The sequence below is a fragment of the Nerophis lumbriciformis genome, linkage group LG13 (genome assembly GCF_033978685.3).
Source record: "Nerophis lumbriciformis linkage group LG13, RoL_Nlum_v2.1, whole genome shotgun sequence".
Taxonomy (NCBI): domain Eukaryota; kingdom Metazoa; phylum Chordata; class Actinopteri; order Syngnathiformes; family Syngnathidae; genus Nerophis; species Nerophis lumbriciformis.
Window position 1 is genome coordinate 39,942,561 of NC_084560.2, and position 23,215 is coordinate 39,965,775.

The 23,215-nt window shown below is 38.9% G+C and overlaps 1 protein-coding gene across 2 annotated transcripts in view; it reads left to right on the top strand.

Annotated features, from left to right (window-relative positions):
* Positions 1-23,215, top strand: part of vwa8 (von Willebrand factor A domain containing 8) — a 212,249-nt gene that overhangs the window by 66,945 nt on the left and 122,089 nt on the right. For both annotated transcript variants that reach the window (XM_072914532.1, XM_061970810.2), the window contains exons 16-21: positions 5,837-5,914; positions 6,000-6,115; positions 8,441-8,538; positions 9,650-9,756; positions 10,150-10,221; positions 16,555-16,631. In XM_072914532.1, coding sequence (XP_072770633.1) covers positions 5,837-5,914; positions 6,000-6,115; positions 8,441-8,538; positions 9,650-9,756; positions 10,150-10,221; positions 16,555-16,631 — 548 coding nt within the window. The remainder of the gene's footprint in view (positions 1-5,836; positions 5,915-5,999; positions 6,116-8,440; positions 8,539-9,649; positions 9,757-10,149; positions 10,222-16,554; positions 16,632-23,215) is intronic.

The window sequence follows — 23,215 nt, forward strand, 5'->3', positions numbered from 1 at the left end:
CAATTAATATATTCTGTAGACATACCCTCATCCGCTCTCTTTTCCTGTAAGCTGATCTGTCCAGTTTTGGAGTCGATGTCAGCAGGCCAGGGAAGCTAGGGTGGATATTCTTCTGTTGATCATCTTCGGTGGCATAAGGGACGGTGTGAGCCAAGACATCCAGGGGGTTTAGCTCGCTCGTCTGCGGGAACAAACCGCCGCCATTGCTTGCCGTGCTACCGAGGTCCTTTGTCCCTGAATTGCTCACACACTCCGGCAGATTCAATGGGGGTCTGGCGGCAGATTTCTTTGACTTTATCGTTGGAAATGCATCTGCTTTGAGTGTCGCAGGATATCCACACATTCTTGCCATCTCTGACATCAGTCGTTTTCATGGGATTATTTTATAATACAAGTGGTTTGGCCCACTTACAATGTAAATAACACAAAAATCTTCTTTTTCATGAGCTAAGTAATAGCATTTTATGTCTGGGTGGGCGTCCTGCTTTGTCCCTGAATTGCTCACACACTCCGGCAGATTCAATGGGGGTCTGGCGGCAGATTTCTTTGACTTTATCGTTGGAAATGCATCTGCTTTGAGTGTCGCAGGATATCCACACATTCTTGCCATCTCTGTCGTAGCATAGCTTTCATCGGTAAAGTGTGCAGAACAAACGTCCAATTTCTTGCCACTTTCGCATCTTTGGGCCACTGGTGCAACTTGAATCCGTCCCTGTTCGTGTTGTTACACCCTCCGACAACACACCGACGAGGCATGATGTCTCCAAGGTACGGAAAACAGTCTAAAAAACGGAAAATAACAGAGCTGATTTGACTCGGTGTTTGAGAAAATGGCGGATTGCTTCCCGATGTGACATCACGTTGTGACGTCATCACTCTGAGAGCGAATAATAGAAAGGCGTTTAATTCGCCAAAATTCACCCATTTAGAGTTCGGAAATCGGTTAAAAAAATATATGGTCTTTTTTCTGCAACATCAAGGTATATATTGACGCTTACATAGGTCTGGTGATAATGTTCCCCTTTAATATGTTAGCTAAGGCCAGATTTTCATGGCTTGGATCAGGGGTGTCCAAATTGCAGCCTGGGAGGAGCAATTTGCAGCACACAGCTTGTTTTTTTTTCACCTTGTAGATACCAAAATTATACAAAAAAACATCAACGATGCGGAAAAAGGTGCAATGCAATTTGAGAAGATGGAAATGTTGACACCAATGTTCCACCTAATTTTTCATGTGTCTGAGCAAACGCAAAATCTCCACTAGCATTTAATGGAGCACAGGTGAGCAACACCCGACGTGCACATTGTGGTCTTGCCAGCATCACACCTGTCCCAAACCTGACTTAATAAAAAGTTAAATGTTTTATTATAATAATAAAATAATGACAGTCGTTTTCATGGGATTATTTTATAATACAAGTGGTTTGGCCCACTTACAATGTAAATAACACAAAAATCTTCTTTTTCATGAGCTAAGTAATAGCATTTTGGGCGTCCTGCTTTGGAAATAATTTGTACCCTTTTCAGAGATCACATTTAGTTCTAGAGATGTCCGATAATGGCTTTTTTGCCGATTTCCGATATTCTGATATTGTCCAACTCTTAATTACCGATTCCGATATCAACCGATATATACAGTCGTGGAATTAACACATTATTATGCCTAATTTTGTTGTGATGCCCCGCTGGATGCATTAAACAATGTAACAAGGTTTTCCAAAATAAATCAACTCAAGTTATGGAAAAAAATGCCAACATGGCACTGCCATATTTATTATTGAAGTCACAAAGTGCATTATTTTTTTTAACATTCCTCAAAACAGCAGCTTGGAATTTGGGACATGCTCTCCCTGAGAGAGCATGAGGGGGTTGAGGTGGGTGCGGTTGGGTTGGGGGGGAGGGTGTATATTGTAGCGTCCCGGAAGAGTTAGTGCTGCAAGGGGTTCTGGGTATTTGTTCTGTTGTGTTTATGTTGTGTTACGGTGCGGATGTTCTCCCGAAATGTGTTTGTCATTCTTGTTTGGTGTGGGTTCACAGTGTGGCGCATATTTGTAACAGTCTTAAAGTTGTTATTACGGCCACCCTCAGTGTGACCTGTATGGCTGTTGACCAAGTATGCTTTGCATTCACTTGTGTGTGTGCAAAAGCCGTAGATATTATGTGACTGGGCCAGCACGCAAAGGCAGTTCCTTTAAGGTTTATTGGCGCTCTGTACTTCTCCCTACGTCCGTGTACACAGTGGAGTTATAAAAAGTCATAAATTTTACTTTTTCAAACCGATACGGATAATTTTGAAACCGATACTGATAATTTCCGATATTACATTTTAAAGCATTTATCGGCCGATAATATCGGCAGTTCGATATTATCAGACATCTCTATTTAGTTCCCATTAAAACATTCATGTTGCACAATGAGATATAAGCATGGGATAAAGTGTACATTCCTGTAACGTTCTGTTTGTAAAATGTATATTTTTTATTAAAATTTCGGTAATTTAGTAGCAACATTTCATGATTACTATCCATAAATTAACACTATTAAGAAATTACAGTGAAATAAGCACACATCTGATTGAGGAATCATAGTGTAACCTGGCATTTACACTTTGTGTGACGTTGGAGTTGTCCGACTTTTTGTGTGGGCATAAACGCATCAGTGTGTGTGTGTGCGGCTGTTGATATGACCGATGACAAATAGTTGGTTTTGGCCTGGTTTGTGACCAGTTTTTCAATATATAAGTTTTTTTTACTAATGATTTTGCTGTAGTTGCGGCCGAATATAAACAGTGTTGGTCAACATGATCGATGGAGTGCCTTTTTAAAGCGTCTCGACAGATGTTACAATAATTGAACAGTGTTGACGAACGTTTTTTTATCTGTTCGGGCCGCTTGTCACCTGTCACTCAGTTGCATTGCAAGATCCTGCAGAATAACAAGTGTGTTTATTTTGTTTAGAGTTCACATTGCATGTTATGTTGTGTGCGGCAAATTTGCTGTGCTCAGAGGATGCGTGAGCAGTGCACAATTGCAATACCTTATTAGTGGCAGTAATGTCAAGTTGACACTAATACCACTAATAATAATCTCTTTTGCCAATTATAACACAAAGCTAACACAATATTTTGGCTTTAAGCATATTTTTGAAAAAAACTTTTTATCTAAATGCCCCCCTTCAGTAAGAAACCATCTTTTTATTTAAATTTTTTATTGGATTTTTGACATGTACATTATATATATATATATATATATATATATATATATATATATATATATATATATATATATATATATATATATATACCGGTATATACTGTATGTGTGTATGTATGTATGTATATATGTGTGTACCGTATTTTTCGGAGTATAAGTCGCTCCGGAGTATAAGTCGTACCGGCTGAAAAAGAAGGGAAAAAACATATATAAGTCGCACTGGAGTATAAGTCACATTTTTGGGGGAAATGTATTTGATAAAAGCCAACACCAAGAATAGACATTTGAAAGGCAATTTAAAATAAATAAAGAATAGTGAACAACAGGCTGAATAAGTGTACGTTATATGAGGCATAAATAACCAACTGGTATGTTAACGTAACATATTATGGTAAGAGTCATTCAAATAACTATAACATATAGAACATGCTATACGTTTACCAAACAATCTGTCACTCCTAATCGCTAAATTCCATGAAATCTTATACGTCTAGTCTCTTACGTGAATGAGATAAATAATATTATTTGATACTTCACAGTAATGTGTTAATAATTTCACACATAAGTCGGTCCTGAGTATAAGTCGCACCCCGGCCAAACTATGAAAAAAACTGCAACTTATAGTCCGAAAAATACGGTATGTGCCTATATATATATGTGTGTGTGTGTGTGTGTATGTGTGTGTATTAGAGATGCGCGGTTTGCGGACACAACCGCGGAGTCCGCGGATAAACCGCGGGTCGGGCGGGTAAAAATAGATTTTAAATAGATGCGGGCGTTTGAACCAATTCGGAAATATATATACATAGTTAAATGTTGTTACCCACATACGAAAAACGAGCAGCACTCTTTGAAACAGTCAATTTTTCATCAGGCACCGCGTCCCAGCAACAAGTGGCGCAAGTGAGTGCTCCTTCAGCGCAGCAGGGCACATTTTAGAGGCCAGGCGCTCTCGCATGAATCCTGGCACTGTAGATGCCATTTTATTCCTGCATAGTGCTAACAAAAAAAAAAGTAAGTAGACATACGGTTGGATATGTTAAACGAATTAGTCTACGTTACCTATAGGCTATACCAAATAAGCCCATGTCTAGCCTATATTGAGTTCGGTCAGCTAAATAATTTTGATGGTTACGTGTTGTTTGGGCGCACTACAATGCAAAGGAATTAAGGCAATTGCGTTGTTTATTGTGTTTTTTTTCTATTTGAGATATACTACTATGTGTGAATAATTATTTGGCCTCGCTTTCAAGTGAAGCGCATCTCCGATTGGCGACAATGTAATGCCCTCGTCCCTATTTGAGCATTATAACGTTAACAAGTTAATATTCATTGAAATAAATTCAGAACATTTTTTTTACCTAACGAAAATATAGGCCTAGTCTTTCTAAAACATTTTTTTAACTTCTTAAAAGCCTCGTTCGGCTTGCTGCAACTGCGCACACAAAGTGTGAGGAACGCACTCCTGATCTGAGGGCATTGGCAACAATAGTCAACACTTTCTTAATGGAAATGACAATAATATTATAATAATGATAAATAATATTATCACGCATTAATATCTCTTAGCCACGAATGCGTGGCCAAGAGATGCGTGGCACGCATTGAATGTCTCTGCTGCATTGGATCAGTCGCCTTTCTTTAACAGGCAAAAGCTTTATAACCTCACTAATGCCTTACATCGTCTATATTAGATATATAACAACGGGCGGGTGCGGGCGGGTGTGGTTTTGATAAAATGTTGGTTCGGGTGGATGGCGGGTGGTTGACGACTTTTGTGATGCGGTTGCGGATGAAATAATTGCCTATCCGTGCATCTCTAGTGTGTATGTATATATATATGTATATATATATATATATAAATATATATATAAATATATATATGTATACATATATAGATATATGTATGTATATGTGTGTGTGTGTATAAAAACATGCATCAGTCAAATAAGTACAGGCACAATTGACATGAAGCCACAGACAACTGCACTCCTGAATGCAGCAATACACGAAAGCAGACAAAAGGCTATTGTTATTGCTATGATTGTTTTTTTTTACTTTTTGTGTGTTTATTAACTATATTAATAATGTATATCCGTTTTTTTTCAATTGTATTTTAAAGTTGAGTTTTGGTGGTACAATAAATACTAATGTTTTCAAAATAATGAATAATCGTGTCGTTAATTGTGATTACAATGTCAATCAAAAATAATCATGATTATTATTTTTGCCATAATCGTCCAGCCCTACTATATGTACATACATTGCACATTATTTTGGACAGGATATGGATTTTCTTAATCTTAAGTGTCTCCCAGAAAGGTTGTTATATGTAATTGAGGATGAAGATCAGTACTTTTTGTGCTTTATTGAAACATTATTTGATTTTGAATGACATCCATCACAAGTCTGTTGCAGAAGCACATATAAATCAATCCGGTGCTCAAAATCATAGAAAGGTATTGATGTTGAATGCCATCCAACACCATTATGCTTGATGTACTTACAGTATATACTTTGGTAAATTCAGAGACGTGCAGTTAAGCTTCATTAAAAAGGCAGATGAAAGCTCTTTTTAGCTTCTTTCCAAACACACTTGCTATTGTTAATGTTTCACTTTGCAGTCTCCTAATGTCCCGAAGGAAGCCGCCGAGCAGCTCCTAGACCTGACACACACTCTGCGTCAGACAAATGACACCACGGTAAGTGCGTGTGTGTGGCTATGTAAACTCTAAGACATTTGCTTACTGGATGATGTAACTTCATCATTTATTTGTGTATACCCAGGCGCAGTCGCTGGCTTCTTCCCTGTCCACCAGACAACTGTTGAGGATCTGTCGCCGGCTCTCTCGCTATCCTGAGGAGAGCATCGCCCACGCCGTCAATAAGGCTTGCCTGTCCAGGTGCATTATTTATGCATTTTCTTACAGATTTGCCGATATTTTTTTCCAGGGCTGATAACGATGAATAGTAGTGAAAGCGGCCAATAGCGGATATTTATTTACAGTACCGTATTTTCCGGACTATAAGGCGCACTTAAAATCTTTTTTTTCCTCAAAACTCGACAATGCGCCTTATAACCCAGTGCGCCTAATGTACGGAATAATTATGGTTGTAAAAAAAGGCAAACGCTTGTTCGTTACATTTAAAAATGATAGTAATGGTGATAATAGAGGTAATTATTATTCATTATCAATATAAAAAAAGCTGATATCTATAAATTAAAAAGGGCAAAACCGATATATATGCAGAATACCAAATATCGGCAGCAATAATTGGTCAATGACTCCGGTACATTTTCAACGTTTTTGTTGTTGTTTGTTGTTTTTTTTAAGGTTCCTTCTGTCGGAGGCAGATATTTACATATATCCGAATTTAAGTGTTACTTCTTTTCATTTCATTTTCATATTACAAAACAGCTAGTCTTTTTCTTCCAAATGTGGTCTTTTGGTTGTCTGCAAAACTGTGTGCTTAACCTTGAAGTGAGGAATGTTAGAGAGAGAGATAATAAGCATTTGTTTTGGCTAGAGAGACATGACTGCCAGGGACTTAAGAGGGGAGAGGGTTTTCGGGGGGGGCAGACCATCTTGGCGACGCAATTGAATGTTCTATGCTGGACTGGTCTCAATGTATATGCAGAGCTTTGCAAATATATTACAAAATACCTATTCTGTCTCTGGTGGTTTTTCAACTCAGCTTTAAGTGTAGTAAAGAGCTTGGGAGCGACTTGTGACTTGAATTCCCTGGGAGGAACAACTGGTCCAAACGCAACAATTTGGGGGCTCGTCCGGGATTTGAACCCGGGACCTCTCGCACCCAAAGCGAGAATCATACCCCGAGACGTGTCCAGGTGCATTATTTATGCATTTTCATACAGATTTGCCGATATTTTTTTCCAGGGCTGATAACGATTAATAGTAGTGAAAGCGGCCAATAGCGGATATTTATTTACAGTACCGTATTTTCCGGACTATAAGGCGCACTTAAAATCTTTTTTTTTCTCAAAACTCGACAATGCGCCTTATAACCCAGTGCGCCTAATGTACGGAATAATTATGGTTGTAAAAAAAGGCAAACGCTTGTTCGTTACATTTAAAAATGATAGTAATGGTGATAATAGAGGTAATTATTATTCATTATCAATATAAAAAAAGCTGATATCTATAAATTAAAAAAGGGAAAACCCGATATATATGCAGAATACCAAATATCGGCAGCAATAATTGGTCAATGACTACGGTACATTTTCAACGTTTTTGTTGTTTGTTGTTTTTTTTAAGGTTCCTTCTGTCGGAGGCAGATATTTACATATATCCGAATTTAAGTGTTACTTCTTTTCATTTCAATTTCATAATACAAAACAGCTAGTGTTTTTCTTCCAAATGTGGTCTTTTGGTTGTCTGCAAAACTGTGTGCTTAACCTTGAAGTGAGGAATGTTAGAGAGAGAGATAATAAGCATTTGTTTTGGCTAGAGAGACATGACTGCCAGGGACTTAAGAGGGGAGAGGGTTTTCGGGGGGGCAGACCATCTTGGCGACGCAATTGAATGTTCTATGCTGGACTGGTCTCAATGTATATGCAGAGCTTTGCAAATATATTACAAAATACCTATTCTGTCTCTGGTGGTTTTTCTACTCAGCTTTAAGTGTCGTAAAGAGCTTGGGAGCGACTTGTGACTTGAATTCCCTGGGAGGAACAACTGGTCCAAACGCAACAATTTGGGGGCTCGTCCGGGATTTGAACCCGGGACCCCTCGCACCCAAAGCGAGAATCATACCCCTAGACGTGTCCAGGTGCATTATTTATGCATTTTCATACAGATTTGCCGATATTTTTTTCCAGGGCTGATAACGATTAATAGTAGTGAAAGCGGCCAATAGCGGATATTTATTTACAGTACCGTATTTTCCGGACTATAAGGCGCACTTAAAATCTTTTTTTTTCTCAAAACTCGACAATGCGCCTTATAATCCAGTGCGCCTAATGTACGGAATAATTATTGTTGTAAAAAAAGGCAAACGCTTGTTCGTTACATTTAAAAATTATAGTAATGGTGATAATAGAGGTAATTATTATTCATTATCAATATAAAAAAAGCGGATATCTATAAATTAAAAAAGGGCAAAACCGATATATATGCAGAATACCAAATATCGGCAGCAATAATTGGTCAATGACTACGGTACATTTTCAACGTTTTTGTTGTTGTTTGTTGTTGTTTTTTAAGGTTCCTTCCCAGCCTGGCCCGTGCCTCTTTGCAGAAAAGCCTCTCCAACTGCTCCATACAAGAGACTCTGGATGCTGAACACGCACGTGACTTCACATGTATGTCACGGTTGCTCAATTACACAAGCCTTCATCATTTTTAGAATTAAAAAAAAGTGGAGTTTCATCTAAAAACCAGCATGAAAACTTGATTAACCTCTTTTTACAGATGTGGCTAGAACCCATATCCCTTTGTCCCCCTTAGAAATAATGGGACAGAAATGATCTGATCCAAAGTCAAACTGGCCATCATAAACACTTTACACTAGAGATGTCCGATAATGGCTTTTTTGCCGATATTCCGATATTGTCCAACTCTTAATTACCGATTCCGATATCAACCGATACCGATATATACAGTCGTGGAATTAACACATTATTATGCCTAATTTTGTTGTGATGCCCCTCTGGATGCATTAAATAATGTAACAAGGTTTTCCAAAATATTCAAGTTATGGAAAAAAATGCCAACATGGCACTGCCATATTTATTATTGAAGTCACAAAGTGAATTATTTTTTTTAACATGCCTCAAAACAGCAGCTTGGAATTTGGGACATGCTCTCCCTGAGCATGAGGAGGTTGAGGTGGGGGTAGCGGGGGGTGTATATTGTAGCATCCCGGAAGAGTTAGTGCTGCAAGGGGTTCTGGGTATTTGTCCTGTTGTGTTTATGTTGTGTTACGGTGCGGGTGTTCTCCCGAAATGTGTTTGTCATTCTTGTTTGGTGTGGGTTCACAGTGTGGCGCATATTTGTGACAGTGTTAAAGTTGTTTATACGGCCACCCTCAGTGTGACCTGTATGGCTGTTGACCAAGAATGCCTTGCATTCACTTGTGTGTGTGAAAAGCCGTAGATATTATGTGACTGGGCCTGCACGCAAAGGCAGTGCCTTTAAGGTTTATTGGCGCTCTGTACTTCTCCCTATGTCCGTGTACACAGCGGCGTTTTAAAAAGTCATAAATATTACTCTTTGAAACCGATACCGATAGTTTCCGATATTACATTTTAAAGCATTTATCGGCCGATAATATTGGCAGTCCGATATTATCGGACATCTCTACTTTACACTATTTTAAAGTAATGTTTCAACATTCCTAACTGGCAAAAAAGTGTCAAAATAAGTGAACTATTGTTCACGTAAAAAATAAAGTGACCGCCTGCGTTTCTTTAGGTGTGGTCAAGGATGGAATGCTCACAATCGGCAAAGTGTCCGCTCCCATCTACAAGCCCGATGAGAAAATGAAGGTTCCCGATGTGCTGTTCTACGATAATCCCCAGGTAATTGACTGAAAATAGTTCCTTTTGACCGAATGATTGCAATCTCTTTGAAGAACACCTAAGGCGACCGTAGCACTGATGTCTTTTACTGCCGGTGTGTTACTTCCACGGAGGATGTATTGATGGTTCCTGTGACCCACATTCAACCCTTAAACGCTCTTTTATTTTCTTTGTGTTGGAGAATGAAAGTGCAAAGTGGGTGTGGTTGACGCAGTGTGAGGGCCAAGAGGATGCCCTACTTTTCAGTGACCTCTTTTTTTTTGAAAGCACTGTTGTAAAAATGAGCATGAATGACACTTGTTATGTTTTCTTCTTTTGTGTGGGACATGGTTTGGATGCAGTTTAGTTATAAATGGCCGCAAACAGCAGCTTTTCTGATGTGTGTCTTTGCAGCACATGATGGTGATGGAGGACATGTTGAAGGACTTTCTACTTGGGGAGCACCTTCTCCTGGTGGGCAACCAGGTAACCAACCTATCTTAAGAATTGTTCTTGTTAAAATGTTTATTGCATCGTGTTTTAATCTTGTAGTACTCTGTCCCTTTATGTTTACTCACCACGCCTGAAGTTCCACTCCACTCACCTTAGACCAGGGGTGCTCATTACGTCGATCGCGAGCTACCGGTCGATCTCGGAGGGTGTGTCAGTCGATCACCAGCCAGCCATTAAAAAAATAGTCCTAAAAATGAGCGATCATAAATCTTCACTATGACGTCACTTTCGTCACTTGATTGACATTCACGGCACCCGAGGGTCTTCTGAGATGACGCTGGCTGCTGCCAGATCATTAAAATTACCGACTGGAAGGCGAGAAACACTTTATTTCAACAGACTCTGGCGCCGTACCTGACGTCAAAACTCCAAAGACCGACTGCGCAGTTGCACAATAAAAGCGCTACTTCATCCTGCCTGCGCTACCAAAATAAGAGTCTCAGAAAGCTCGCGTGCACAAGCTAGCAAGCTACGGAGTTTGCTAACAATGTATTTCTTGTAAAGTGTATACAAAGGAGTACGGAAGCTGGATAAATAAGATGCCAAAAACCAACCACTTTCATGTGGTATTGGACAGAAAGGAGGACTTTTTTTTCTCCTCCATTCGAAAATGCGGACAATATCAGCACCACTGTCTGATTCTAATCAATGCAAGTCATCAGAATCAGGTAATACACCAACTTATATTCTTGTCTTCATGAAAGAAAGGAATCTATATGTGTTAAACATGCTTGTATTATCTCTAAACACTTTTAACTTATTACCAATATTAACTATATGTGTTAAACATGCTTGTATTATCATTAAACACCTTTAACTTGTTAACAATATTAACTATATGTATTAAACATACTTGTATTATCATTAAACACCTTTAACTTGTTAACAATATTAACTATATGTATTAAACATACTTGTATTATCATTAAACACCTTTAATTTATTAACAATATTAACTATATGTGTTAAACATGCTTGCATTATCACTAAACATCTTTAACTTGTTAACAATATTAACTATATGTGTTAAACATGTTTGCACTTTCTTTAAACACCTTTAACTTATTAACAATATTAACTACATGTGTTAAACATGCTTGTATTATCATTAAACACCTTTAATTTATTAACAATATTAACTATATGTGTTAAACATGCTTGCATTATCATTAAAAACCTTTAACTTGTTAACAAAAACATATGTTTCATAAATAAGTAAATATAAATTATATATATGAATGAGGTAGATCCCCACGACTTGATCAATTGAAAAGTAGCTGGCCTGCAGAAAAAGTGTGAGCACCCCTGCCTTAGACAATCAAACTACCATTTTTTTCCAAATTCAAAAAAACTTCAGGAATTTCCACAATTCCTGGTTTTCACCTCTTGCTGGAAAGTTTTCACAGTCCACATTTTTCAACCAAAAGTTTCGGCCTAAACCTTTGCAAATGTACCTTCTGCATTTGCCTAGTATTTTTGTACCAAAATTAAACAGCCACAGTTTTCCTGATTCTTATTGAAGTCCAGAAGCTGAAAATATTTGCTGCCAAGTTAAAAAAGTAGATCTGCTAACTTAGCTTCCTTTGGAACCTTGCTCCATTTACTCACTGTTAATCTGTGTTGTAGGCTTATAGGTTATTATTACAGTATTCGGGTCATCTTTCTTTGGATTAGGACTGCAACTAACGATTAATTTGATAATCGATTAATCTGTCGATTATTACTTCGATTAATAATCGGATAAAAGAGACAAACTACATTTCTATCCTTTCCAGTATTTTATTGAAAAAAACCCAGCATATTGGCACCATACTTATTTTGATTATTGTTTCTCAGCTGTTTGTACATGTTGCAGTTTATAAATAAAGGTTTATGAAAAAATAAATACAAATAATTGCCTCTGCGCATAGCATAGATCCAACGAATCGATGACTAAATTAATTGCCAACTATTTTTATAATCGATTTTAATCGATTTAATCGATTAGTTGTTGCAGTCCTAGTTTGGATTGAAATTGTCACACACCAAACGTTACTTTTGTACTCAAGTTTGATCACGAATGCAGGTACGCATGAAGTTGCGAGCTAGAACTATTCAAATGTATTAAAATAACAAAACTCCAGCCCTCTGATTCCTATTCCAGTCCAGAAACCAAAAACACTCTGTCCGAAGTTACGAAAATAGATGTGCTAACGTCTTCACTCCATTCACTTACTTATACGCTCATATGATATTGTAAAAGTCCAGTCGTCTTTCAAATGTTTTATTTTAAAATTGTGGCGACATTAAAGGCCTACTAAAATGCGATTTTCTTATTTAAACGGGGATAGCAGGTCCATTCTATGTGTCATACTTGATCATTTCGCGATATTGCCATATTTTTGCTGAAAGGATTTATTAGAGAACATCCACGATAAAGTTCGCAACTTTTGGTCGCTGATGAAAAAGCCTTGCCTCTACCGGAAGTAGCAGACGAGTAGCGTGACGTCACAGGTTGTGGAGCTCCACACATCTGCACATTGTTTACAATCATGGCCACCAGCAGCGAGAGCGATTCGGACCGAGAAAGCGACGATTTCCCCATTAATTTGAGCGAGGATGAAAGATTTGTGGATGAGGAAAGTGAGAGTGAAGGACTGGAGGGCAGTGGGAGCGATTCAGATAGGGAAGATGCTGTGAGAGGCGGGTGGGACCTGATATTCAGCTGGGACTGACTAAAACAGTAAATAAACACAAGACATATATATACTCTATTAGCCACAACACAACCAGGCTTATATTTAATATGCCACAAATTAATCCCGCATAACAAACACCTCCTCCCTCCCGTCCATATAACCCGCCAATACAACGTTTTCAGCAGGATATTTCCAGCAAAATTTAAAATTGCACTTTAGTAAATTAACCCGGCCGTATTGGCATGTGTTGCAATGTTAAGATTTCATCATTGATATATAAACTATCAGACTGCGTGGTCGGTAGTAGTGGGTTTCAGTAGGCCTTTAAGTGTAACTCGCATACTAATGTTTACTCATGAACACACAAACGCCTGAAGTTCCAAGCCAAACCTATTCTTGCACAATTGTACCAAAATAAAGTAACTCCAGCTTTCTGATTATTGTTAAGACTAAGACTGTAAGTTTAAAATTCTAGATCTCCATCTCCAAATTTGGTTTGCTAACTTTCCCAACCTCTCTAACATCACTCAATTTAGGTCTCATATTGCTTTGTGTATCACCTTTATAGGGTTTTCAAAAAAATGTAAATTATCCCAATCTAAATTTTACTCTATATTTGTTTACACGTAACGGAAACTCTTGAGATTTCGAGCTACACCTCCTCAGATGTACCAAAATAAATTCATTTTTAAGCTTCCCGATTCTTATTGAGACAGTAACGTTAAGTCCAAAATCCCAAACAAATGAAAGTGCTTACCGGTACTTTGCCAACCTCTCGAACCTCACTCCATTTACTTACCAACCGCCCGTGTTAAAGGCTTGTTTTAGGGGTGTCCAAAGCTAATTTTTTACGGCCAGTGGCACATTCTAAAAATACTGTTACTAAAAAAACATAAGTGGAATAAAAGAGAAAACATGAAACATTACGAGAAAATGTTGAAATATTAAATCAAAATCAATTTGGCATGAATCATTGACCTATTCAGTGTTTTAATTACTTCACATCAAATATTCCACTTTTATGAGGAAAATATTGCATATTTTGTGTGTTTGCCATATAACTAAAACATGGTTTTCTTTGACAGAAATGGCAGAAAAAAATAAAAGATCAAAATAAAAAAAAATCATAAAAATGTATAATCGATAGATGAATCTTAGGTTGATCTAGAGCAGGGGTCGGCAACCCGCGGCTCCGGAGCCACATGCGGCTCTTTGATCACTCTTGATGCGGCTCAGCTGCATACTTGCCGACCCCCCCGGGAGACTTCCGGAATTCAGTGCCTTTCGCAGAAAACTCCCGGGATTAATATTCTCCGATTTTCACCCTTACAATAATAATAAGAGCGTACTAATAATAAGAGCGTGCCAAGATGGTACATCATTTAGCGCCCTCTACAATCTGTATTAACAGCGTGCCAGCCCAGCCTCTTGTTATATGCATCTCCTGCTTGCACTCGTAAGTGACAGCAAGGCATACTTGGTCAACAGCCACACAGGTTTCACTGACGGTGGTCATATAAAACAACTTTAACACTCTTACTAATAATGCGCCACACTTTGAACCAAAACCAAACAAGAATGACAAACACATTTCGGGAGAACATCTGCACCTTAACACAACATAAACACAACAGAACAAATACCCAGAATCCCATGCAGCCCTGACTCTTCAGGGCTACATTATACACCCCTGCTACCACCAAAAAAAAAAATCGGGAGGGTTGACAAGAATGACGCTGTCAAGTGCCATTCATTAAAAACCCGCGGGCCGCACTAACATTAAATTTTCATATTAAGGTGTGGACCGCGTGTCTTAGACCCTTGGTTTATACATAGCACAAAGCAAAAAAGAAACTTTGTATGCAGTGTTATTTCATTTTAAATTTCAAAAGATTTTTGTGGCTCCCATAGTTTTCTTTAATTTGTGAAACTGGTCAAAATGGCTCTTTGACTGGTAAAGGTTGCCGGCCCCTGATCTAGAGATTAGGCGTTGAAAGTAAAAATATATAATATATATTGATATTAGGGGTGCAACTAACGATTAATTTGATAATCGATTAATCTGTTGATTATTACTTCGATTAATCGATTAATAATCGAATAAAAGAGACAAACTACATTTCTATCCTTTCCAGTATTTTATTGGGGAAAAAACAGCATACTGGCACCATACTTATTTTGATTATTGTTTCTCAGCTGTTTGTACATGTTGCAGTTTATAAATAAAGGTTTATATATATATATATATATATATATATATATATATATATATATATTTAAAAAAAATTGCCTCTGCGTATGCGCATAGCATAGATCCAACGAATTGATGACTAAATTAATCGCCAACTATTTTTATAATCGATTTTAATCGATTTAATCGATTAGTTGTTGCAGCCCTAATTGATGTATAACTTATATTTAACACTCTTATGAGTAGGGCCGTTTTGGACACACAGAATTTTCTCAAAAAGTAATACCGGTAATAAACTAAAAGCAATGTTGTCATGAATTATTTATCTATTTAGGGCTCCACTTAATACACATCAAATATTCCACTTTTAAAAAAAAATTTTGGGGGGGAAATGCATGTTTTGTGTTTTTGCCATAAAAAAACAGGGGTTTCTTTGCCAAAAGGGGCATAAAACATTTTTTTTAAAATGTATGTCAAGGGATAGATCTGAAGCTGATATATAGACGTTGAAGCATTGAAAGTGAAGAAAATATTAATGTATGACTTTGTTTTAACACTTAAATGACTGAGACACCTTTAGCATTCCCCAAAATTGAAGGAAGCCCTAAGGTTTACAATCAATATTGTATTGCATGCTTTTATTTTTCAGTGTGTGGCCCTCAGTGGAAAAAGTTTGGACACCCCCGGGTTATTAGATATTGTAATATTTATTATCACTTTTGTAGTTTTTTTTGGCATAGTTTTATTGAAACTGTCTCTGTAGGCCAGAGCTTGGGTTTGACTGGAAAACACTTCTTTCGTTTAGTCCCAACTGGGCAGCGTTTGGTGAAAAACTGGACACGACAGACAAAATATCTCTGTCTCAGTCTGTGTTATTGCAGCTAGTAGGGCGAATCTTCTTGCTAATGGACGTTCGCAGCTGAGACATTAGCACCTGTCAGAGCACTTTGCAGATTGGCTGTGTTGGAAGCCGCTGGGAGTCCCAGAGCGGAGAGGAGCCCCCTGTCAGAAAGTTTTATCATCAAAACTTAGCATTTCTGGCTTCACGCAGATCAGATGGACTCACCATATCCCTTTAATAAACGCAGCACCCCAATTATTTCTTCGTTAATGCTCACTAACAAACCCCTCGGGAATATCGTGTAGTAACTTTGTACACACTACTGTTCACACACAGCATGAAAAAGTTAACCGCCTTTAAACTCTATTGCTACTCCAAACAGCAGCATCTACCTACCGAGGCGTGTAAACACTCTCTCAGTAGAATAGTCATAGAACTGATGACAGATGGTGGTCGTCCCACAATGTTGTGTTTGTGTGTTGTTTGGACATTACCCACCTTCTTCTTAGTCCGCCATTTTCAAAGGAATGTTTGATTTTAACAGCCCACTTTGGCAAAACAAATGCATTTCATTTGGCTGTGATGTTCCTCCACAGGGCGTAGGTAAGAATAAAATAGTGGACCGGTTCCTGCACCTTCTGAACCGACCCAGGGAGTACCTACAATTGCACAGGTGAGTGGAAACTAGAGTTGAACCTTGTTCTAAGAACCTAAACATGGTTCGTATATCGAAACGTTTGTATAGTGAAGCAGATTTATCCATAAGAAACAATGTAAATATGAATAATTGGTCCCAGCCTCGACAAAAGTCGCCATTTTAGTTAAGATTTGTACACTTTGAACACGATATAAGGTGCTATAGTACTGTATACCAAACAAACATAATAAGGAGGTCTCTTTATTAATAAGCTAAAACAATGACAAGCTGAAGTGTCCTGTATGCGCACACACACAGAAGTCCCTTTGGTGACCTCACAAACAATCAGAAATCACCAAAACCATTAAGTTCAACAGCCGTATTGCTACAATAATTAACATTTTAAAAACTAAAATCCTCTTACAGTAAATTAAAGGGGAACATTATCACAATTTCAGAATTGTTAAAACCATTAAAAATCAGTTCCCAGTGGCTTATTATATTTTTCGAAGTTTTTTTCAAAATCTTACCCATCACGCAATATCCCTAAAAAAAAGCTTCAAAGTGCCTGATTTTAACCACCCGTCCATTTTCCTGTGACGTCACATAGTGAAGCCAACACAAACAAACATGGCGAAAAGAACAACAAGCTATAGCGACATTAGCTCGGATTCAGACTCGGATTTCAGCGGCTTAAGCGATTCAACAGATTACGAATGTATTGAAACGGATGGTTGTAGTGTGGAGGCAGGTAGCGAAAACGAAATTGAAGAAGAAACTGAAGCTATTGAGCCATATCGGTTTGAACCGTATGCAAGCGAAACCGACGAAAACGACACGACAGCCAGCGACACGGGAGAAAGCGAGGACGAATTCGGCGATCGCCTTCTAACCAACGATTGGTATGTGTTTGTTTGGCATTAAAGGAAACTAACAACTATGAACTAGGTTTACAGCATATGAAATACATTTGGTAACAACATGCACTTTGAGAGTGCAGACAGCCCAATTTTCATCAATTAATATATTCTGTAGACATACCCTCATGTCAGCAGGCCAGGGTAGCTAGGGTCGATATTCTTCTCTTGATCATCTTCGGTGGCATAAGGGACGGTGTGAGCCAAGACATCCAGGGGGTTTAGCTCGCTCGTCTGCGGGAACAAACTGCCGCCATTGCTTGCCGTGCTACCGAGGTCCTTTGTCCCTGAATTGCTCACACACTCCGGCAGATTCAATGGGGGTCTGGCGGCAGATTTCTTTGACTTTATCGTTGGAAATGCATCTGCTTTGAGTGTCGCAGGATATCCACACATTTTTGCCATCTCTGTCGTAGCATAGCTTTCGTCGGTAAAGTGTGCGGAACAAACGTCCAATTTCTTGCCGCTTTCGCATCTTTGGGCCACTGGTGCAACTTGAATCCGTCCCTGTTCGTGTTGTTACACCCTCCGACAACACACCGACGAGGCATGATGTCTCCAAGGTGCGGAAAACAGTCGAAAAAACGGAAAATAACAGAGCTGATTTGACTCGGTGTTTGAGAAAATGGCGGATTGCTTCCTGATGCGACGTCACGTTGTGACGTCATCGCTCCGAGAGCGAATATTAGAAAGGCGTTTAATTCGCCAAAATTCACCCATTTAGAGTTCGGAAATCGGTTAAAAAAATATATAGTCTTTTTTCTGCAACATCAAGATATATATTGACGCTTACATAGGTCTGGTGATAATGTTCCCCTTTAAGATCGCCAAAAGTACTCCAGACTCACAAGATAGGGGCAGAGGGAGACAAGGGAGGGGCAAGGCGCCGTGTGTGTTTGAAGAATCGCCGCTGATTGAGTCTTTTCCTCCGCTGTGAAATAAGTCCTCTTTAGCATCTTTTTCCAGAAAAGTCCGTTCTTATCGCAATTAAAAACTTAGTTAGATCCTCACACTGCAAAAAAGTCAGTGTTCAAAACAAGAAAAAAAATACAAAAATTAGGAGTATTTTATTTGAACTAAGCAAAATTATCTGCCAATAGAACAAGAACATTTGGCTTGTCAAGACTTTCCAAAACAAGTCAAATTAGCTAACCTCATTGAACCCAAAATACCTTAAAATAAGTATATTCTCACTAATAACAAGTGCACTTTTCTTGGTAGAAAAAAAAAAAGAGACCTTTTTGCTCAATATGTTGAAAAATATTCTTAAATGAAGTAAATGCTAGTGCCATTATCTTGACATAATGATATGCGCTCGGCATTACATTTCTTGAAACCAGCAAACTTATACTAAAAACTAATTTATTGTTCTTAATGGAAAGGCAACAAGGCAAGCGTTTGTTACTCTCGGGGTCTCCTAGCCGCTCAGGCAAATCATATGGTCTAAAAATGCATTTTTCCATGGATAACATGACATCATCGCGCCAAGTGCATGCTCTTTCAGTCAATTAGTGCACATATATACAGCCCGGCCCCTGGCCAAAATTTTTTCTATTGTAATTTTGAAGAATTTATCTGAATGTGCATGAACTATTTATGTTCAAAATTGTTAGAAATGTCAAATGTTTAAATATTAACTGTCAGTTTACTGTACTGTGCCAACTGTACTACTATATGAGTACCTATTTTCTATTGTTTCATTGAAAATAAAACCGCAAAGTCCATTTGGCTGTCATCTGTTTTAATTATGAGACACAATTGTGTCAGTCATGATTTTTTTTTTCTTTCATGATTGAAATAAGAGAAGATTACTTTAAAAAAAGCAGTTTTATACTTGTGAGTGTTGATGACACAGCTTTGCAACAGTTGATATTCTAGTTTCAAGCATGTTTTACTCAATATAGGTCATCAAATCTCAGCAACAAGCTGTAATATCTTACTGAGATCATTTAGGACCAAAACCCTTAAAACAAGTAAAACGCTCTAACATAAAATCTGCTTAGAGAGAAGAATGATCTTATCAGACAGAAAATAAGCAAATATCACCCTTATTTGAGATATTTAATCTTACTTAGATTTCAGTTTTTCCAGTGCAATCTCTTCAATATGAGCAAGCACAAAATCGCTGCCACCGGACAAAATGAATGAATGATGCGTACAAATTTAGGGTTCTAGGTTCGATCCCTGTTTTGGCCATCTTAGTCACTGCCGTTGTGTCCTTTGGGCAAGACACCTTACCCACCTGTTCCCAGTGCCACCCACACTGGTTTAAATGTAGCTTAAAGATGTAGATAATGGGTTACACTATGTAAATCGCACTATATAATTATACTTCACTTCACACAGAGACATGGTTTGCACACGAGGCATATTTGGCGTGATCTAAATGTTTGTAAATAGATAACAGAGAGGTTCCACTGTAATCTGAGTTTTTTTGACGTCAAAGTGCCAAATCAGATTTTTTTTTAGATCTGATTTTGCATGCACAGTGCGATAAAGTGAAAACAAAAGAAGTTGACCGAGAGGAAGTCGCTACTACTACAAAATAAAATAAAAGTCGCAACGCTGTAAAATTGAGGGTTTTTTTTACTTGAAAGTAATATAATGTACGAGTGGATGTATATAGTGTAATGTATTTGGGAGGGTTGTAATCTTTTTATGGCTGTTAAGTCGAGGAGACATAGAAATCAGTGTGGATCTACGGGAGATTTATTTGGAAGCAAATTTCCGGTCTTTCAACAATTGTTATTTCATCGGAATCAAAATATATATTAATGTATTACATATAGTCTGGGCAGCACGGTGGAAGAGGGGTTAGTGTGTCTGCCTCACAATACGAAGGTCCTGAGTAGTCGTAAGTTCAAACCCGGCCTCGGGATCTTTCTGTGTGGAGTTTGCATGTTCTCCCCGTGACTGCGTGGGTTCCCTCCGGGTACTCCGGCTTCCTCCCACCTCCAAAGACATGCACCTGGGGATAGGTTGATTGGCAACACTAAATTGGCCCTAGTGTGTGAATGTGAGTGTGAATGTTGTCTGTCTATCTGTGTTGGCCCTGCGATGAGGTGGCGACTTGTCCAGGGTGTACCCCGCCTTCCGCCCGATTGTAGCTGAGATAGGCTCCCGCGACCCCGAAGGGAATAAGCGGTAGAAAATGGATGGATGGACATATAGTCTATTATTTGAACACTATTGACAAGTGATGCACCGCAAATTTGGTCATCTTAAATAGAAGCCGAAACCGCGTGTTACAATAAAATGTCCATTTCCGCTGGCGACTGTGAGTGTTGTAGCTCGCAAAGCTGACGAAAAATCACTTTCAGGTCGCATTGCGTTTAGACTGCAGTCACATTTGAAAAGATCAGATTTCAATCGGATTCAAGACTAGCTCCTGATGTGGCCTGAATCTGATGGCAAAATATCTGATTTGTGTCACTTGAGGGCAAAAAAGTCAGATTTATTAAAGGGGAACATTATCACCAGACCTATGTAAGAGTCAATATATACCTTGATGTTGCAGAAAAAAGACCATATATTTTTTTAACCGATTTCCGAACTCTAAATGGGTGAATTTTGGTGAATCAAACGCCTTTCTAATATTCGCTCTCGTGACGTCACATCGGGAAGCAATCCGCCATTTTCTCAAACACCGAGTCAAATCAGCTCTGTTATTTTCCGTTTTTTTCGACTGTTTTCCGTACCTTGGAGACATCATGCCTCGTCGGTGTGTTGTCGGAGGGTGTAACAACACGAACAGGGACGGATTCAAGTTGCACCAGTGGCCCAAAGATGCGAAAGTGGCAAGAAATTGGACGTTTGTTCCGCACACTTTACCGACGAAAGCTATGCTACGACAGAGATGGCAAGAATGTGTGGATATCCTGCGACACTCAAAGCAGATGCATTTCCAACGATAAAGTCAAAGAAATCTGCCTCCAGACCCCCATTGAATCTGCCGGAGTGTGTGAGCAATTCAGGGACAAAGGTCCTCGGTAGCACGGCAAGCAATGGCGGCAGTTTGTTCCCGCAGACGAGCGAGCTAAACCCCCTGGATGTCTTGGCACACCGTCCCGAAGATGATCAAGAGAAAAATATCGACCCTAGCTTCCCTGGCCTGCTGACATGAGGGTATGTCTACAGAATATATTAATTGATGAAAATTGGGCTGTCTGCACTCTCAAAGTGCATGTTGTTGCCAAATGTATTTCATATGCTGTAAACCTAGTTCATAGTTGTTAGTTTCCTTTAATGCCAAACAAACACATACCAATCGTTGGTTAGAAGGCGATCGCCGAATTCGTCCTCGCTTTCTCCCGTGTCGCTGGCTGTCGTGTCGTTTTCGTCGGTTTCGTTTGCATACGGTTCAAACCGATATGGCTCAATAGCTTCAGTTTCTTCTTCAATTTCGTTTTCGCTACCTGCCTCCACACTACAACCATCCGTTTCAATACATGCGTAATCTGTTGAATCGCTTAAGCCGCTGAAATCCGAGTCTGAATCCGAGCTAATGTCGCTATAGCTTGCTGTTCTATCCGCCATGTTTGTTTGTGTTGGCTTCAATATGTGACGTCACAGGAAAATGGACGGGTGGTTAAAATCAGGCACTTTGAAGCTTTTTTTAGGGATATTGCGTGATGGGTAAAATTTTGAAAAAAACTTCGAAAAATAAAATAAGCCACTGGGAACTGATTTTTAATGGTTTTAACCCTTCTGAAATTGTGATAATGTTCCCCTTTAAGTGTGCAGTGTAAACATGGCCATAGTCCCTAATAAATAGTGTCACATCACAATAACTTGGTTATAATTAATCTTTGCCATACATCACTGGTACAGTTCTTTGGTGAAATCAGCATTTATTTTCTCTACTACAGTTCAAAACTCATTCTATTGATCATCTAGTGACGATGACCTTTATGAGAGCAAAATGCGCAACATAAGTAAAAGGGGGGAGTTTCCTGACAAGTCCTTATTGGTGCATTAACACAATTGCACTTCTGGAAAATGAGGCCAGGCTTGCTTCTCCACAGATCAATGTATGGTTTTCCCTGAAATCAGCCCCGACTGTTGAGTGGCTCTCAAAGGAAAGAACTCGTATCGATGCCGCTGCTAATGAGAAGACTGCTCGCCAGTCACAATATTCGAAGAAAAAGTAGATCCAGTCTGATGTTGGCGGATGCACGTGACGACGCCACAAGCCATTTGCCATCTGCCGGGGTTGCTTTGCAACGTGCAGTTGAGTTCAAAGTCTTGTGAAAGTGGAATTTCGGGAGCTTATTATGGCGCTGACCCGGTTAGCCCACTGTAACGGCTAATATTAGATCAAGGCAGGCGGGAGGGGGGGCAGGAAGACGTGTGCATGTACGTGCGCTTTGGGGAGCTTGGTGACTCTCAAAGTCTTCAGAGATGTGGCTCAGAAAAAGCAAATCAGCCATCCAGGAAGGAAACTAGGACGGCTCCCGGGGTCGAGAAGAGCGGGGTCACCAGGGAGGGGCGTGTCGACCATATTTTTAAAAAAGGGAATAAAGTCGGTTGGATTTTGTATTTCAATGATGTATACATTTTGTATTTTATATCTTTTTATATATGATATATGATGTTATTATATACCGTATTTTTCGGACTATAAGTCGCAGTGTTTTTCATAGTTTGGCCGGGGGTGCGACTTATACTCAGGAGCGACTTATGTGTGAAATGATGAACACATTA